Source organism: Hemiscyllium ocellatum, chromosome 19, assembly GCF_020745735.1.
Source record: "Hemiscyllium ocellatum isolate sHemOce1 chromosome 19, sHemOce1.pat.X.cur, whole genome shotgun sequence".
Taxonomy (NCBI): Eukaryota; Metazoa; Chordata; class Chondrichthyes; order Orectolobiformes; family Hemiscylliidae; genus Hemiscyllium; species Hemiscyllium ocellatum.
In genome coordinates this window covers 3,088,410-3,105,605 of record NC_083419.1, presented here as the reverse complement: position 1 = coordinate 3,105,605, position 17,196 = coordinate 3,088,410, and the positions used below count along the sequence as shown (strand labels likewise).

Below are 17,196 nucleotides of genomic sequence, written 5' to 3'. Positions count from 1 at the left end.
AAGCCCAGAATTGGCTCTTCAGTACTAATATACGGGATCCTTCCAAACCACACTGTGGTTATCCCTGCAACTCCAAAACCTGCAGCAGTTCATGAAGCCATTTCGCCATTGTTCTTCAGGGCAGTTCGGAATCAATGCTGGCCTACCCAAAGCTACATTCCGTGGAAAAAAGAAAAAGATTAAACGTGTCCAAAATGCATTAATTTTTTTTTCCTTGGAAGTTTTTCCTGATTGGGCATCTTTGAACACATTACATTTGAAGCTTAATTTGTTGGATTCTTGGTTATGCATGGTCGTCTTTGATTAGAACTGACAGAGGTATTCCAGAAAGTTGCCTGCTGCAGACTAGTACTGGAGCCAAGCTTTACACATTGCTTAAGCGTTTCTTCAGAAAGACATGCAAGCAAGCACTGTGTGCGTGAGCTTTGTCCCAGCCTGGCCCACAGCCTCCAGTTGGAAAAACTGCTGTCTTGGTGAAAAAATGTGGCAAAATAAAAATGAATGGACAGTGCTGAAGAGTTTGCCTGCTGAGCAATCAGCAGTCCTTTGTTCATTTCTTCTTGGCCAACTGCATGTTCTCTGAATGACTTTTTAAGATCGGACCCTCAAGCCTGTAAAGCTCATTGATACCGATGTTCACCATTGCACCTTCATTTAGATTGCTGCTGTTCCATCCATTGCCAGCACTAGTGCTAAGCCAAAATTGTGACCCAGCCATGTGTTTTCACATTTGGACAGTATGTTAGCAATAACCCGTCAAGGCTTTTGAGTCTCTTTCAGCTACTTTGCCTTGATACTCTTAGAGACCTCGAGTGTCTTTAGAATCTCCCTGTGCGATACAATATATGGACAAAACGCTTATTGATGAACTTGCACTTGCTTTGGTTTTTTTAAGTAATACCATGTAAACCATTTGTCCCAAATGTAAGAATGAAGGAAGAGATTAATGATCGCTCTGAATGGAATATCAGTTTGTGCATCTGACTACACCCAGTGAATGAGAACTCCACCTGCTGTTTAAGATAGGTGGGCCCCCAATTGCTTACATCTATATTTAATTGCACATGAAGTCTTTGGCAGCTTGACTGGTCATCTTTCCTCCTTGCACCCTCCCAACACTATTGAAGGATGCTGAAGGAAAGAGACTGCTTAGTGTCGAGGCTGGTTTTCATTATTGAATGCCCCCATCCTATCAATCTTCAGGCCCTGTTAGGGAATGGCTAATTCATTTCAATTACCATTTACAGTGATTTAATGCAGCCATTTCAGACTCCATTGCATGTAAGTTTAGGACATCGCAAGTAACTTGCCTATTGGGAAAAAAAACTTGCAATCATCTTCTCTGTTTGTGTGCAGCAAAATATTTCCCTGCAAACCGTGCTAGGTATCTGCTACACCTGGAAGATCCAGGCAATTTCTTAATGAAAGGGCCTCAAGGGTGAATAAATCATCAATAATTTGTTGAAAACTAATCACTTTTCAAAGATAAATGAGAAAAGTTTTCCATGTATGCGTTGTAAATTTCTTCAGTGCAAGTTTCAACATTCTCAGTCCTGTTGTAAAATTTCCCGATTTTTTTTCAAAGCCTTATCAACGTACCAGGTCAAGTACCACGACAACTTCGACTGCCACCGTCTCTGCCTTCAATAGTTCACATGTGGCATCCCAACTAAATCGACCCAACAGCCTTATCGGCATTACGTCTGCTTACTCTGCATACAACAGAAGTTCTGGAGAAGTGGATAAAGGTAAAGTTGTGATGTTAGTTGACACCTAAAGCATACTCACTCAGTTTGTCTCTGTGACGGTGTACTTGCCCCACTTGTGTCCTTCAAAATCAAATGATTTTGTTTAATTTGTTTTTAAAATGTGTTCACAGGTATTGATACGCACCTTTTTATATTGCACTATGCACATACAGAATCCACTATATTTGTACATCTTGGCAAATTGGGTAAAAAGAATTGCATTTTACAAGGACTGTTATCAAATCCAATACTTTGGCAATCAATTAGTAAAAGCTGGTTGTCAGTCGATTGTTACTACTGGACAAACTGCTACTCAAGTGGATAATTCAATATTGCATTTTTAAAAAGTTTGCACTAAACTATCCACTGATGTTAGCTGTTTTACACCTGGCATTGATGTTGCAAAATGCTTCATCTCTAATTTGTCTGGATTAAATTTGATTTGCCATTTCTCCTCCCAAGTCTCTAGTCTATTAATATCCTGCTGTATTCTCTGGCAATCCTCCTCACTATCTGCAAATCCCTCAATCTGTGTGTCGTCCCCAAATTTACTAATCCGGCCACCTGCATTCTCCTCCAAATCATTTGTATATGTTCCAAATGTCAGGGCTCCCTGTTGAAAACCACTGGTTACAGATCTCCATTTAGAAAAATACTGCTGCTCTGTCTTCTGTCTAAGCCAGTTTGGTGTTCAGTTCACTGCGGACCCCACATGACTTCACATTTTGTATCAACTTGTCATGAGAAACTTTGTGAAATGGCTTGTTAAAGTCCATAAAACATACACTGTCCTGCCCTCATCAATCATTTTTGTCACTAATTAAGTTCGTAAGGCATGACCTTCCATGCACAAAGCCATGCAGCCTATCACAGATAGGTCTGTATTTTTCCAAATGTGAGTAAATCTTGTCCTGTTGAGTGATGGGCAAAAACCTGGATACTCTAATAGAGTGTCATGTGGGAAAATGTGAAGTTAAAGCTATATGTTGTTTGTGGTTGAAATGGGGGGTCATTGTTTTAAGACCAAGGTAAACAGATTTTTGGTATGCAGACAATGGGGGGTTATTGTGGTAGATGGATTATGAAATTTGAAATGGAAACCCATCATGATAATAACTGGCAGAGCAATCTTGAGGGGCTGAATGCTGTATTTCCATCTTACATCTGTATGTTGAGGCTCTCACAACATGGCAACCAGCTCATTCAAGGAACAATCTTGTGATTTTTGCTGTCCTGCATCTAATACAAATATATCCTTCACAAATATGGAAATCAAAGCTGAGTAGAATTCTGTGCTTGGTCTTAACATAATCCTGTACCATTGTAGCTATGACCATACTTGATTCTGCAAGTCAGTCTCCTTGAATGAAAGGCCAGTGTCCTAATTGTTCTGTATACTTGCATGCAAACTTCATGCATTTCTTATGTACACCCAAACCCTTCTGAATATCAATCTGGGCATTCATCTCTTTCACTGAGAAATGGCGTTATCCGCATGTGTGGTAACTGAAAGCAGCATTTCCAAAGAGAGTTAAATATACTTTGTCAAGATGTGTTTCTAAGCGACCTATTTATTTTCCTTTTTAATTGGCTTCCACTCTTAATAAAGACAAACGATCAAACGTTCGCTTGTGTTAGGGAAATGAATTGTGCCAGTTTTGCCCAGAGATTATTCAAATGTGGATCACTCGACAACGCACCCATTGTGCATCTTTTTCACTAGGCCTCATTTAGTGTTCCAAATATTCAACTCGCTCAACATGGATCATATTTTACGTTTGAGTCCTTCCACATCAGTGTGATTCAGTTCAGGAGTTTGTGAACCCCGTTGGTGTAACTAAATATTCACTATTTTCAAACCTCCTTCCAATTAATTTGCAGAAGTAAGCAGGTTTAATACAGAGACCTGAAATAGTAATGGCTATATTGTAAATTTTCTGTCAATAGTAGGTTAGCTAAACATTCAGTTCTGAAGAAGGGTCACTAGACCCGAAATGTTATTTCTGCTTTCTCTCTACAGCGTTTAGATTAGAGTGGTGCTGGAAAAGCACAGCAGGTCAGGCAGCATCCGAGGAGCAGGAAAATCGACATTTCGGGCAAAAGCCCATCATCAGGAGTCGTCTGCAATCCTGACTTTGGCCTTTATCTCCTCACATGCTGCCTGACCTGTTGAGATTTTCCAGCAATATCTGATTTTGTTTTTGATTTACAGCATTGTTTTTTTTGTTTTTCTAGATGTTTTTGGCAGATGAACATTTGTTTATGTATAAAGTAACATGTAAGATACCTCGTGTGTTTAATTTCCATGCTATATCTGTAGAAGAATGTGCGTAATAGTTGTGTTGCTTTAGCAAATTTGCTGGTGATGTGATTTGCTTGTTTGTCAAAGGGAAAAACATTTATTTTAATTTGACTAGAAATGGACAAAAGGGAGGATGAGAGAGATGGAGAGGAGAAATTAGATGACAAGTCACAAAATAAACCATCGATAAGAGAGCGTAGGCGGCCTAGGGAAAAGCGGAGATCGACAGGTGTTTCTTACTGGACGCAGGATGTAAGTATAACTTCACCATTTTTTTAAAAAACAAAGCCCTTTTGGGTCTTTGAGGATAGTATCTCGTTTAACAGTTGGGTATTGATCCCTTAGTTGAAGCATGATTCTGCTATATACAATTTGTGTAATCTCTGCAAAGGACACGTCAGAAACAGTTTGGATTCAGTGTTTCTCCAATGAGCTAAACACTAATTTGCTGCATAACCTAAGTTCATTCTGTACTTGGCATGATTTTCTTAATTATTGTGCAGAAACAGCAAACATCCAACAGCAAAAGCTAGGTTTCTGCACAAATTCTTCAGTGGCTGGTACAGCTGGGAAGAGACTAGTGTATGTAGAAATCCGCAGAAACTCTGACAGTGAGAGTAGTAGGGATGTACACTCCTTTACCCATGTCAAGTTGTTTTAGAAATGCTGTACAAAGCAATGGAAGCAAGAAGGGGAGGGTGGTTTCTGCACTAAATCCTGCCTGCCCAGTGTCATTGCTCTGTCTGGTTGTTCCTGCTCCATTACTCTAATATTTTGCATCTTTCAACAGAAACACTGTCTCAGAAATCCCAGTTTTTCAGGGAGTAATTTATTATGCATCATTTCATTGAAGTTAGCAGTTCTGTAGCCAGGAATTCATTTTGTCTCTCCAGTGTCTGGCACTGTCTGGAATGCACGAGTCAGGAGTGTAATGGAATATTCTCCACTTGCCTGGATGATTGCAGCTCTGTTATTCCTGAAGTTTGTGACCATAGAGGACTACGTTGTCCAATTGGCTGGAACCATAACCCCCAGATCATGCACTTAATTCATGCACTTGCTTCCTTTGTGCAGCAGTAGGTACCATCGTAAAATGAAGTGCAGAAACTTATCAAAGTTCTGTGAGCAGCCTCCTTCCAAGCCTACGACCATTACCACCTAAAAATGCAACAGTAAAAGAGGCATGGAAACATTAGCACCTACAAGTTCCTTTCTAAGTCATTTTGGAAACTTCCTAGTGGCATGATGGGTGTCTGTGCATCCCAAAGGCACTAGTTGCTCAATAAGACAACTGACCACCAGCTTCTCCAGGACAATTATTTATTGGCAATAAATGCTTGCCATCCAGTAACACTCATGTCAAAAGCAGGTGGAAAAAGAATTGTGGCCTTGGTGATTTCAATCTCTGGAATTTCCTTCTCAAACCACACACTTGCTTGACCTCCTTCCTTTGTGTAATGAGTCTTATCTGAGCCAGACTTTCTTGAGCTTAGTATCTGTTTCCACTTTCCCTTTGGAAGTACCCTGGAATCTTTTTCTTCTTTAAAGGCACTCTGTGCGTATACATTTTTAGTACATAAAACCTTGCTGAAATTTTTCAGTTGTATTCATGGTGTTTGTTTATAGCTTGCAATTCTCTACCGAAGGGCTGCTTCATTTCTCCCTGAAACATGACGTATTGAAGGTATCAACTGAAAGTCTGTGCAGTGTCTAGCCTGAGGTTTCTTTTTTGTTTCTGAGATCAGAGGGGGTTATATTTCAAACTCTGTTGAACATGGAGTACTGTGATCAAACCAGACAGAAGCAAGCCATCACCACCTGGTGATCTTTGAAGTGAAACATATTGTACATGATACTATGGGAAGAGTTTCTCCCCTGAAACTAGGTTGCTGCATTCATTGAAGAGCATTGCACATATGTCTTTGGAGTTCTGTATCTTTCAATAATGCTACCATTTTCTAAATTTAAACCTTGAAGTTCAGTCATCTTAGCTGTTTGTTGCATGGGGGCAAGCTGACTATGGGATTTCAGCAGCTGGTCTGATTGTATGAATAGCAGTCTTTGACTACCTATGACCAATTCCATGAAGAAAGTCAACAAGTATATAAGTATTTGGAATTTACTTGGCTTTACCCTAACAGCTGTAACTGTTGTTTATAGAGTGATGAAAATGAACAGGAACAGCAGTCTGACACAGAAGATGGAACAAACAAAAAATGTCAGGTAATTACTTGCCCTAAGTATACTCAACCTTGAAATGTTTCTGCTGGAATGGTGACAAACATTTATGCTCAAAAACTGAAGCTGTTGTGAGCTTGCGTGTGCTTGAATATCCGGGTCCGCTTTATTTGAGCCAGAATTAGTTGAAATACTTCAAGACTAATTACTTATCAACTGAAAGCATTTTCTGTTTGTTGTAATACTTGTGGCATTTGCTGTGTTCTGTTTATGAACAAGTTGATCTTCCAAATAATGTTTGAACTAGATTTACGGCAATGGGTTCTTGTCCACATAATAATACGTTGGCCTTAAACATGCCCATATTTGAACATTGTTTGGTGCCACTTGGTAAAAGGACCTCCTGAGATATTGTTGGATTGCAATATATTTGGGAGGAATGTTGTGTTTTCTGGAGAACTACATGATGAATTTCAAGACACTTAATATTAAAAAAAAATGTTTTCATTGGGTCAGCATTAAGCCAATGGAGGGGGTCCTGATCAAAGAAAAATGACCTGTTCATTTCATGAAAAACTTGTGGTTAAGGTGAATAATAGTGTGTTGCTTTTAGAAAAGAGCAGAGGTTGATTGGACAAAGTCTCGGGTGTGAATCAGACTCAATTGTCTTTACTTTTATATTATTTTAGAACCATAAAACCTTAACACAAGGTGTCAAGTGCTGCCTCAGAGATGGACTGAAGAATTTCACTTTTCCTTTCCTAATGTATTGAAAAGAGTAACATGTATGACTCCATAAGTGGTTATGGAAAGGCATTCAGTATCTAAGTTATGTTCTCACATTGTCTTTATTTTGCTGATAATCTTTCCAGTCAGGAACAAATCGCTCACCAGTGGAACCCATTTTTCTCCACTTTTACTTGGTCCAAACCGGTTATATTTTTGAACACTTGGATTGCATGTCCTCACTATTTGTACCCTTGAAAAGAGTTCTTTGCATCTGGTGCCTCATTAACTTCTCCAGTACACTCTTCATGGTGGTGTTATTGTTCCTAAAGTAAGATATCCCCAAAACCGGACATAGTGATCTAACTTCAACCGGTCTCATTTACATAGACGTGTTCTGTATCTCTAAACCCCAAGGTCCCTTTTCTATCTCGGCATTTGTCGACTTGTACACTCAATATTTCTTGTCAAAAATACTTACACAACTGCACCTTGAGTCTTTCTGCTGCAATCCTTTTCCTTAAAATATTTTTTTAGGAGGTGTAGACTTTGCTGACTTGGTCAGATAATAAGATATAAATCTTCATATCTTGTGCCTCCCTAAATGCCCTTGAAGATAGCAATGAGCCTCCTTTAGTCATTGAGACCATCTGCTCTAGATAGAAGCACAGCCATGTTCTGAGTTTTGGAGCCTTGACTGTGGAAGAATGGAAATATGGTGACATTCCCAGCATTGACTCACTCGCAGAGGCAAATCATTTATATTACTGGTCCAGTTCAGTATCTGCTAATGGTTAAACCCATCCCCTCCATCCCAAATCCCAAGATGTTAGTGGGAGATGCAGCAACGATCATACTTTGAATATCAAGAGGAGATGGTAGTTTTATCTTGTTGGAGTTGGTCATTGTCATGCAGTCCTATGACCTTTAGGTTGCTTGCTAGTATGGACGACTTCAATATCTAAAGTTTGGAATGGAAATGGATCCTATAGTAACCAGCAAATATCTCCATTTGAAAATGTGTTGCTGGAAAAGTGCAGCAGGTCAGGCAGCATCCAAGGAACAGGAGAATCGCTGTTTCGGGCATGAGTCCTGCTTCAGGATTCCTGGAGAAGGGCTCATGCCCAAAACGTCAATTCTCCTGCTCCTTGGATGCTGCCTGACCTGCTGCACTTTTCCAGGAGCACAATCAACTCTGATCTCCAGCATCTGCAGTCCTCACTTTCTCCTAAAATATCTCCATTTACCTTATGATGGAAGGAAGATCATTGAAGCTTCTGAAGATGGTTGCCTTGAAATACTCTTGTAGCAATGGTCCAGGATTGCAATAAGTGGAATCTCAATGATGGCAAATCTTTTTTTTGTTTGCAATTCCATTTATGTGGATTTTATTTGACACGACTGAATCAAATTTAGAATCTTAAAAATAAGTTTGTCGTCATTTTTGGTTGAATTTAAAATCTCCTTCCATCAATGTGACAGACTAAGCCTCCATTTGTCACATTGTGAGCTGTATGCTGCGTTTTAAACACACTGTTGTATCAGCAGCCTTTTAAAAGCGGCTGCACTTGGTAAATTGCCAACGTCTAATGATTTGCTTGACAAAAGTGTACTACTTTGCTGAAGAAAGGACAATTGATTAGGTTAACTGAGAAGCACATTGAACCAATGGTGGATCTGCAATAATTAATGCTTAAGAATAAATAATGAACACTTTACCAGCAAAGAAAATGTATTTTTTATGTAAATTGGTTAAAAAATATGATGAAGGGCTCTGGCCCGAAACGTTGAATTTCCTGTTCCTTGGATGCTGCCTGACCTGCTGTGCTTTGACCAGCAACACATTTTCAGCTCTGATCTCCAGCATCTGCAGACCTCACTTTTTACTAAAAAAAATGTATGCCATTTGACGACTTTTGCTGTAAAGAGATCTCTTTTAGATATGGAAACTCGTTAATAACAGAATGATTACTGCTCTGTAGTTGCATCAGAAGTTTCCCGGTCTTTGTTTTGTAGGGTATCATTTGTGAGAAGTGTTTTATATTTTTCGGACTTTTCAGAGAAAAGTAGGGTGTGCAGCTATTCAACCAATATTGCGTTTATACAGTATCTTTAATAACCTCAATTTCCAAAACTACTTCACAGCTAGGGAGGCATTTGTGAAGCTTCGCCATTGTTGTAATGGCTTAGTTCACTCATCTGTAATCGTTATGTTTGATCTCTTTAGTTTTGTTTGCATAGTCTTAGAATTTCATTTAAATCTCCAAGTTGTTTGATTTTGGTCACTTCATAACTATTTCGACAAAGCTAGAGAGCTAATGTGAAAAGCAATTTCTCAGACTTCAGGAGATGGAAAGCTTTGTCTGCTGGGCAGTGACTGAGTATAATTTGAAAGGGAGCGGGCGTCATAATTTGAAAAGGAAATGGATGTGTGTCTATCCATGTTATATCTGTATTAGTTGACCTAGATGGACACGGCATCAGCCTGCTGTGATGTGGTTTCTGTTCTGCATTCTTTGCTAGTCTTGAAACATTAGTTAAATTTAGATCCATTGGGACAGCAACTGTGTTAGTGACGACTGTTCCTGGCAAATGCTCAAGATTCTAAATGGTAAATCGAAGGGGAACGTTTCAGTGATGGGATTGGAAACAAATCTGTGGCACAATTGAAAGGGTCCAGTTCCAAATCCTTCAAGCCACAGTGAATCGCTGAATGAACCCAGTTGACTGTTGCAGTCAGAGTGAGTTTAGGTGCACCACTAACCATGCAGCATTCAATAGACAGGCCTGAGGGAACGTGGGGCATCAGAAGAGCACATAAAGCTTTGCAATGATGAATTTGAAAGTTAGAGTTGAAAAGGAACAAGCTTGCAAGTAATTATTGCTGCAAAAAGGTTAAATTACAAAAGTGGCTTCAGTTATTTCATGACTTCTTTTTAACTGAAAGTAGCTCATTGCATAATATTTGACCTTTGCCAATTGGGTTTAGAGTTAGTACCTTCCATGTGTAAATTAATCATCTTGTATTTGGATGAAATGTCAAATTATATCTAAATTCTAAATGCAAACTTCATTCTAGTGTTCCAGACTTAACATTGTAGTAACAGAAGGAACATCTGTTCTTGATTAAAACATTGATTGTTACATGAAAATGCTTAAAAGGAACACTGCTCTTGTATGAATAATCTGATTAATGTTAGTGCAAGGAAGTGCTGACGATTATTGCTATCACTGGGAGAATGCTTTGTTTAACGTGTGGCTTTAACTGGCACCTACATAGTGGTAATTGTAAGTTGAAAACTTTATTACTGTTGGCCTTTGCATTGTTTTTCTTCCATCTTCATACTTCTGAAAATAGGATTCTGAATTGCTTGTTGCTTCGTAATTGGAGACAGCTGCATTGATCTATTTAAAATTAGTAAGATTAATATCCTGACACAGGAATATTTCATCAAGGGCACAAAATCAATCTTTAACTCTTGGCCTTAGCTTCATATATTTGGGATTTATTGCCCAGTTAATGCCTGGAAATCTCATAAGAAAATCCTGTATCAATCTGTTTCATCATCCTATGACACAACTGGAACATGAAACGAGATCTTCTGGCGCAGAGGAAGGACCACTACTGCTGCCACAGGACCCCTTGGATTGGGAGTTGGCTGACCATTTTTGTTTATTCGTGGGATGTGGGCATTGCTGACTGGGTCAGCATTTTTTGCACATAGTTAATGGCCCAGAGAAGGTCATGGTGAGCTACCTCCTTGAACCACTGAAGTCCTTGGGGGTCGAAGGAAACCCACAGTGCTGTTCAGAAGAGAGTTCCAAGATTCTGACTCGGGCACAGTGAAGGGACAACAGTGTATTTCCAAAAAGGAAGTTGAGTGAATTGGAGAGTTGTAGTGTAGGTTGTGGTATTCCCATGCATCTGCTGCCTTTGCCCGCAGTGGTAGAGGTTGCATGTTTGGAAGATATTGTGTACGTCGAAATTGTTAGCATCTACAATAACAAACTTGCCATCCGAAATCTCTCTTTGCTGATTGCATTGCCCATTTTGTGCCTCCTTCATTCAACAAATTGAAAGCATATCATGAAGTAACAATCTGTTTAGAATCACAATAGTGAAGCAAGCATTGAATGTGAAAATAGCAACCTCGAAAGATAGAAAATAGGCACGGGGATGGCCATTTTGCTGATTGAGCCTGTTCTGCCATTGAATATTTTCATGGCTGATCATTAACCTCAGTGCCCTGTCCACACTTATCCCCATACTCTTTGATCCCTTTAGCCTTACGAACTGTGTTCATCTCCTCAAACATTCAATGTTTTGGCCTCAATTTATTTTTGTGACAGAGAAATAATGATTAGAATGAATTGACAAAGTCAGAATAAGGTTATAGAAGTAGACAAAGTTATATCTCAGTTACTCAATGTGGACTGATAATGCAATTGCCATTGAGACCACTGAGATCGATTATACAGTGATGTTAATTTAGACATGGTTTCTTCAAGGTGAACAGAATAAATGGCCAGTTTGTTGAATAGATTGAAGTTTATGGGCTTTTTGTGACTTAAGTCTTTATGAGCTGAACTAGAAGAATAGGATCAGGTCATGGACTACCTCATCATCATTGCAGAGATTTATGCTGGTGTTGCTGAATTGAAATTAAAAGTTGATTTAAAAGTGCGAACTGTATTTCCTGGATATTCTGGTCCATAAATTCATCGTGCATCTGGCCTAAACCCCAAAAGTCGTGCCTCCTTCAGTGTTAAGAGCTGTCTTGAAGTGGGATTTTCATCTGCTTCTATCTGGTATATTCCTTTTTTTAAAAATTTCTCATCTTTGATATGATGGAATGTTATGTATACCAGCAATAGATATACTCAAAAAAAGCTCTAAATCTACAGTTAAATGAACTGAATACTAAACGTGGATGTTTGAATTGTTTTGTTCTCTGAATTTCTGAAGTGAACTCCATAATTCCTGGTCTATATGTGTTGAAATGTTGCTTGTCTAATCTCAGCTTATCTCAGTGCTATGGTATCCTTGTGATCTTGAATCCATGAACTATGAGCTTATAAACATTTTGGGGTTCAAGTTTTCTCAGGCCTTTGCTCGTAAAATGGTGTCCTTGTGAACTAGATAAAAATGGCAATACTGGTCATTCATGAAATCATTTCCCAGGATCAGTGAGAAGAAAGGAATTGTTGGGTGTTTGGAGCTTTGCATTCTTGGTTATACAATTAAAATCAGAATTTGTTTTATTGTCACGTACTTGCGAATACAGTGAAAAGTTTACAAATTGTCATAGGTACAGAGTATAAAGGTATCTAGGTACAGGTTCTCAAGTACAAATTCTTAGGAGGGGAAAATAAATAGAAATGTCAAAAAGTAACAAGTCCAGCATTGCATATCATAAGAATAAATTAGAAAAATGAAGAAATAAAGTTGAGAGTAACAATCCTTCCAAACCAGTCCATGCTGGTGCCAAGCTTCTAGTCCACAACAAGCCTTGACTCCAGATTGTCATTTTTCATGTTGAGGTTATAATGGTTCTACTGTGTACTTATGGTTTAGTTTTGCTGGTGAGTTAGGATAATGATCTAACGAGTGACAAAACCATCTAGCAAGCAACAATTTGATTTCAGAGTGTCAACATGGTTTCGTCAAGGGCAGGTCATGTCTCACAACCTTATTGCGTTTTTTGAGAAAATGACCAAGCATGTTGTTGAGGGTAGGACAGTTGACGTGGTTTACATGGACTTCAGTAAAGCTTTAAGGTTCTACGTGGTAGGCTATTGGAGAAAATGCAGAAGTATGGGATTGATAGTGACTTAGTAGTTGGGATTAGACACTGGCTTTCTGAAAGAAGGCAGCGAGTGGTGATTGGAAAATATTCAGTCCGGTTACTAATGGTGTGCCACAAGAATCTGTTTTGGGACCACTGCTGTTGGTCATTTTTATAAACTACTTAGATGCAAACATAAGTGGATGGGTTAGTAAGTTTGCAGAAAACACTAAAATCGGTGGAGTAATGGACAGATTGGAAGAATGTTGCAGGGGGAACTTGGATAAACTGCAGAATAGGGCTGAGGGGTGGCAAATGGAGTTCAATGCAGATGAATGTGAGGTGAAGCTTTTTGGGAAGAATAACAGGAAGGCAGAGTACTGGGTCAATGGAAAGATTCCTGTTAGTGTGGATGTGCAGAGGGATCTTGGAGTCCATATACATAGATACCTGAAAGTTGCCACCCAGGTTGATAGTGCTATTAAAAAGGCGTACGGTGTGTTAGGTTTTATTGGTGGAGGGATGGAGTCCCAAACCATTGATGTCACGCTACAACTATATAAAACGCTAGTGCGGCCACATTTGGAATATTGTGTACAGTTCTGGTTGCCGGATTACAGAAAGTGTGTGGAGGCATTGGACAAGGTGCAGAGAGGATTTACCAGCATGTTGCCTGGTCTGGAGAGAAGGTCTTATGAGGAAAGGCTGAGACACTTGCGGGGCTGTGTTCTCATCAGAAAGAAGAAGGCTAAGAGGGGATTTGATAGAGACGTACAAGATAATCAGAGGTTTAGATAGGGTAGACAGTGAAAGTCTTTTTCCGAGGATGATGACGTCAGCTTGTACGAGGGGGCATAACTGCAAATGTCAGAGGCAGGTTCTTTACACATCGGTAAGAGTGTAGAATGCCCTACCTGCCAATGTAGCTAACTCAGCCACGTTTGGAGCATTTAAACAATACTTCGATAAGCACATGGATGATGATGGAATAGTGTAGGGGGACGAGCTTAGATTAGTTCACGGGTCGGTGTAACATTGAGGGCCGAAGGGCCTGTTCTGTGCTGTATTGTTCTGTTCTATGTTCTAAAATGGCATACCATATGACTGACGATATGGTAATTGGGTTTGGAAAGGGAAGTAAACTAAAATATCCAAATAGTTCTGCTGCAGGATAAAGCTGTGTGTGTGTGTGTGTACAAAAAAATAAATTGAACAGTCGATACACTGTGCCATTGGTTTCAACAAGTTGTGGCAGAACGAAAGACAAGTAACCTGACTCATGCTGACTGAAACTGTTGCTGGAAAAGCGCAGCAGGTCAGGCAGCACCCAAGGAGCAGGAAAATCCACGTTTCAGGCATAAGCCCTTCAAGAATGCTGACTATTGTGTATAATACGCAGATGTACTTGCATTCTTAGTGCTGTGTACGATTTTAACCACTGTCCCAGACTGGGGATATTGGGGTGTAGTACAGAGAAGTTACGATAGACCGAAACCTGCTTTAAGACAACTGTGCAAAAAATGTCAAGCTATTTCGGAACAAATTGAATGGAGTCTTTTCATGTGATCTATTTGGATTTACCAAAGGCGTTTGTGAAGTCCTACAACAGGATCTTGATCAGATGGGCCAATGGGCTGGGAAGTGGCGGATGGAGTTTAATTCAGATAAATGTGAGGTGCCGCATTTTGGGAAAGCAAATCTTAGCAGGACTTATACATTTAATGGTAAGGTCTTGGGGAGTGTTGCTGAGCAAAGAGACCTTGGAGTGTAACTTCATAGTTCCTTCAAAATAGAATTGCAGGTAGATAGGATAGTGAAGAAGGCGTTTGGTATGCTTTCCCTTATTGGTCAGAGTATTGAGTACAGGAGTTGGGAGGTCATGTTAGACCAATGTTGGAATATTGCGTGCAATTCTGGTCTCCTTCCTATCGGACAGATGTTGTGAAACTTGAAAGGGTTCAGAAAGGATTTACAAGGATGTTTCCAGGGTTGGAGGATTTGAGTATAGGGAGAGGATGAACAGGCTGGGGCTGTTGCCCTGGAGTGTCTGAGGCTGAGGGGTGCCCTTCTAGAGGTTTATAAAATCATCAGGGGCATGGATAGGGTAAATAGACAAAGTCTTTTCCCTGGGGTCAGGGAGTCCAGAACTAGAGGGCATAGGTTTAGTGTGAGAGGGGAAAGATATAAAATAGACTCAAGGGGCAACTTTTTCACACAGAGGGTGGTACATGTATGGAATGAGCTGCCAGAGGAAGTGGTGGGCGCTAGTATAATTGCAACAAAAGGTATCTGGATGGGTATATGAATATGAAGGGTTTGGAAGGATATGAACCAGGTGCTGGCAGGTTGGACTAGATTGGGTTGGGATATCTGGTTGGCATGGACGGGTTGGACCGAAGGGTCTGTTTCTGTGCTGTACATCTCTATGACTCTTTGACAAGGCTACTAAATAAGCTAGAAGCCCATAGTGAGGGGCAAGATACTGGCATGGATAATAGATTGGCTGACCTGCAGAAGACAGAGTAGGCAATAAGAGGGTCTTTTCACAATGGCACTGGTGACTCATGGATTTCTGCAGTGGTCTATGTTACGATGGTTTTTTTAAGTTCATTAATGATCTAGACCTCTGAACTGGGGGCATTGTTAGTAAGCTCGCCGATGACCGTGAAAGAGCAGGGATGCTGCAGAAGGACTAGGACAGGGTAAAGAAATAGCTTTGACTCCCTACAGTGTGGAAACAAGCCCTTTGGCCCGACTTGTCTACACTGACCCTCCGATGAGTAACCCACCCAGACCCATTCCCCCTAACTAATGCACCTAACTCTACAGGCAATTTAGCATGGCCAGTTCACGTAACCTGCACAACTTTGGACCTTGGGAGGAAACCGTAGCACTTAGAGGAAACCCGTGCAGACACGAAGAGAATGGAAATAGGTGGAAAACAAAATGAGAATGAGCGTTTATGCCACTTGGTAGGGTGAGTAGAGACGTAGACTATTTTCTAAAAAGGGAAAGACTTCAGAAATCCCATGGGAATAGTGTCAACTGAGATGAGGAATTTCTTTAGCCAGACAGTGGTGAATCTGTGGAAGTCTTTGCTGCAGAGTCTGTGGAGGCCAAGTCATTGAATGTGTTTTTCAGACAGAAGTTCTTGACTTGTAAAGGGATCAAGGGTTATGGGAGAAGGCATGAAATTGGGATTGAAAAATGATCAAATAGTGAAGTAGACTTGATGGCGTAAACCTGCTCTTAGATCATATGGTCTGAGGGAAATATTCAGTTACTCCAACATTTTTGGAATGGGCAAATGGAACTTGAGATTAAGTTTTTACGTGGGTATTAAATAAGCCAAAAATCAAATCAAATGAGTGGTATCCAGATAAAATTGTGGAGGAAGGCAGATATTGGGGCAAGTGTTGTGGGAAAACGTGATATTTGATGTTTTGGTGATCGGAGTTTTTGAGATGAACTGATGGATAATTGTTTTTTGTCTCCATGCTTGTGTAACATTTGCTTATAGAGATTCAGAATTATCTTTAGGATCTGCATTTTACCATGTGTAACCAATTTAATGGGGTGGGGCATTGCTGTCAGGAACTTTGTACTTGCTGGGCTGATTTTTTTTGTGCTTGTCCAATTAAAAGTGGTAAATTATAAATTAAAATGCACAGTTATGGTTTGTTTTGAATGGACTCACAAACTCTTGGTATTTGCCTGTACCTGTGTTTTTGCTTTAGCCGCTGTTTGCCTATTATTTCCTTATCTATGTTATTTCACTCTGTGATCTGCCTGAATTGCTTACAAGACAAAGCTTTTCACTGTGCCCTAGTACATGTGACAATAAATTCAATTCAATTCATCGTTGTTTGTGGAATGGATTATTTTTTAAAAGGAACTTACCAATAATAGTTAGCATTTCAGTTATGGAACTATTTTTGACCATCCATAACAGTTGAGTTTTTTGAATAAAAAATGTCGCGTTATGTTAAGGTCATCTGAAATTTGTTTTAAATGCCAGATCATAATAAATTTAGGTGTGTTATTAACTCCATGACCTTTCCTTTTTGGGACAAAGACTTTTGCTGAATTTGTGCTTCATGGTTTAATAGATCTTTATTGTGAAATATTAGAACATATGCTAAACTTTGAACTTCTGTTTTTTTTTCAGAACGACAGACTTTCAAGGTATGATTTTGTTCATTTTTATAGTCTCTATCATTCCTAGACAATGTGCACAAGATTTTAAACATAACTATACAGCATTTGTGTTTGTATAGGTTGGCTGATTGGAAATTGGAGGAATATTTTGTTTTATTGAGGTTTTGAGAATAATTGGGGAAGTAGGGTGGCACGGTGGCTCAGTGGTGAGCACTGCAGCCTCACAGCACCAGGGTCCCAGGTTTGGTACCAACCTCGGGCGACTGTGCAAAATCCACACAGACATTCTCCCCGTGTC

At 39.8% G+C, this 17,196-nt stretch overlaps 1 protein-coding gene across 5 annotated transcripts in view; it reads left to right on the top strand.

Annotated features, from left to right (window-relative positions):
- The window catches only part of ppp1r12a (protein phosphatase 1, regulatory subunit 12A), a 177,134-nt gene that overhangs the window by 141,702 nt on the left and 18,236 nt on the right, over positions 1-17,196 (top strand). For all 5 annotated transcript variants that reach the window (XM_060839594.1, XM_060839593.1, XM_060839591.1 and 2 more), the window contains 4 exons: positions 1,586-1,748; positions 4,166-4,302; positions 6,211-6,273; positions 16,909-16,925. In XM_060839594.1, coding sequence (XP_060695577.1) covers positions 1,586-1,748; positions 4,166-4,302; positions 6,211-6,273; positions 16,909-16,925 — 380 coding nt within the window. The remainder of the gene's footprint in view (positions 1-1,585; positions 1,749-4,165; positions 4,303-6,210; positions 6,274-16,908; positions 16,926-17,196) is intronic.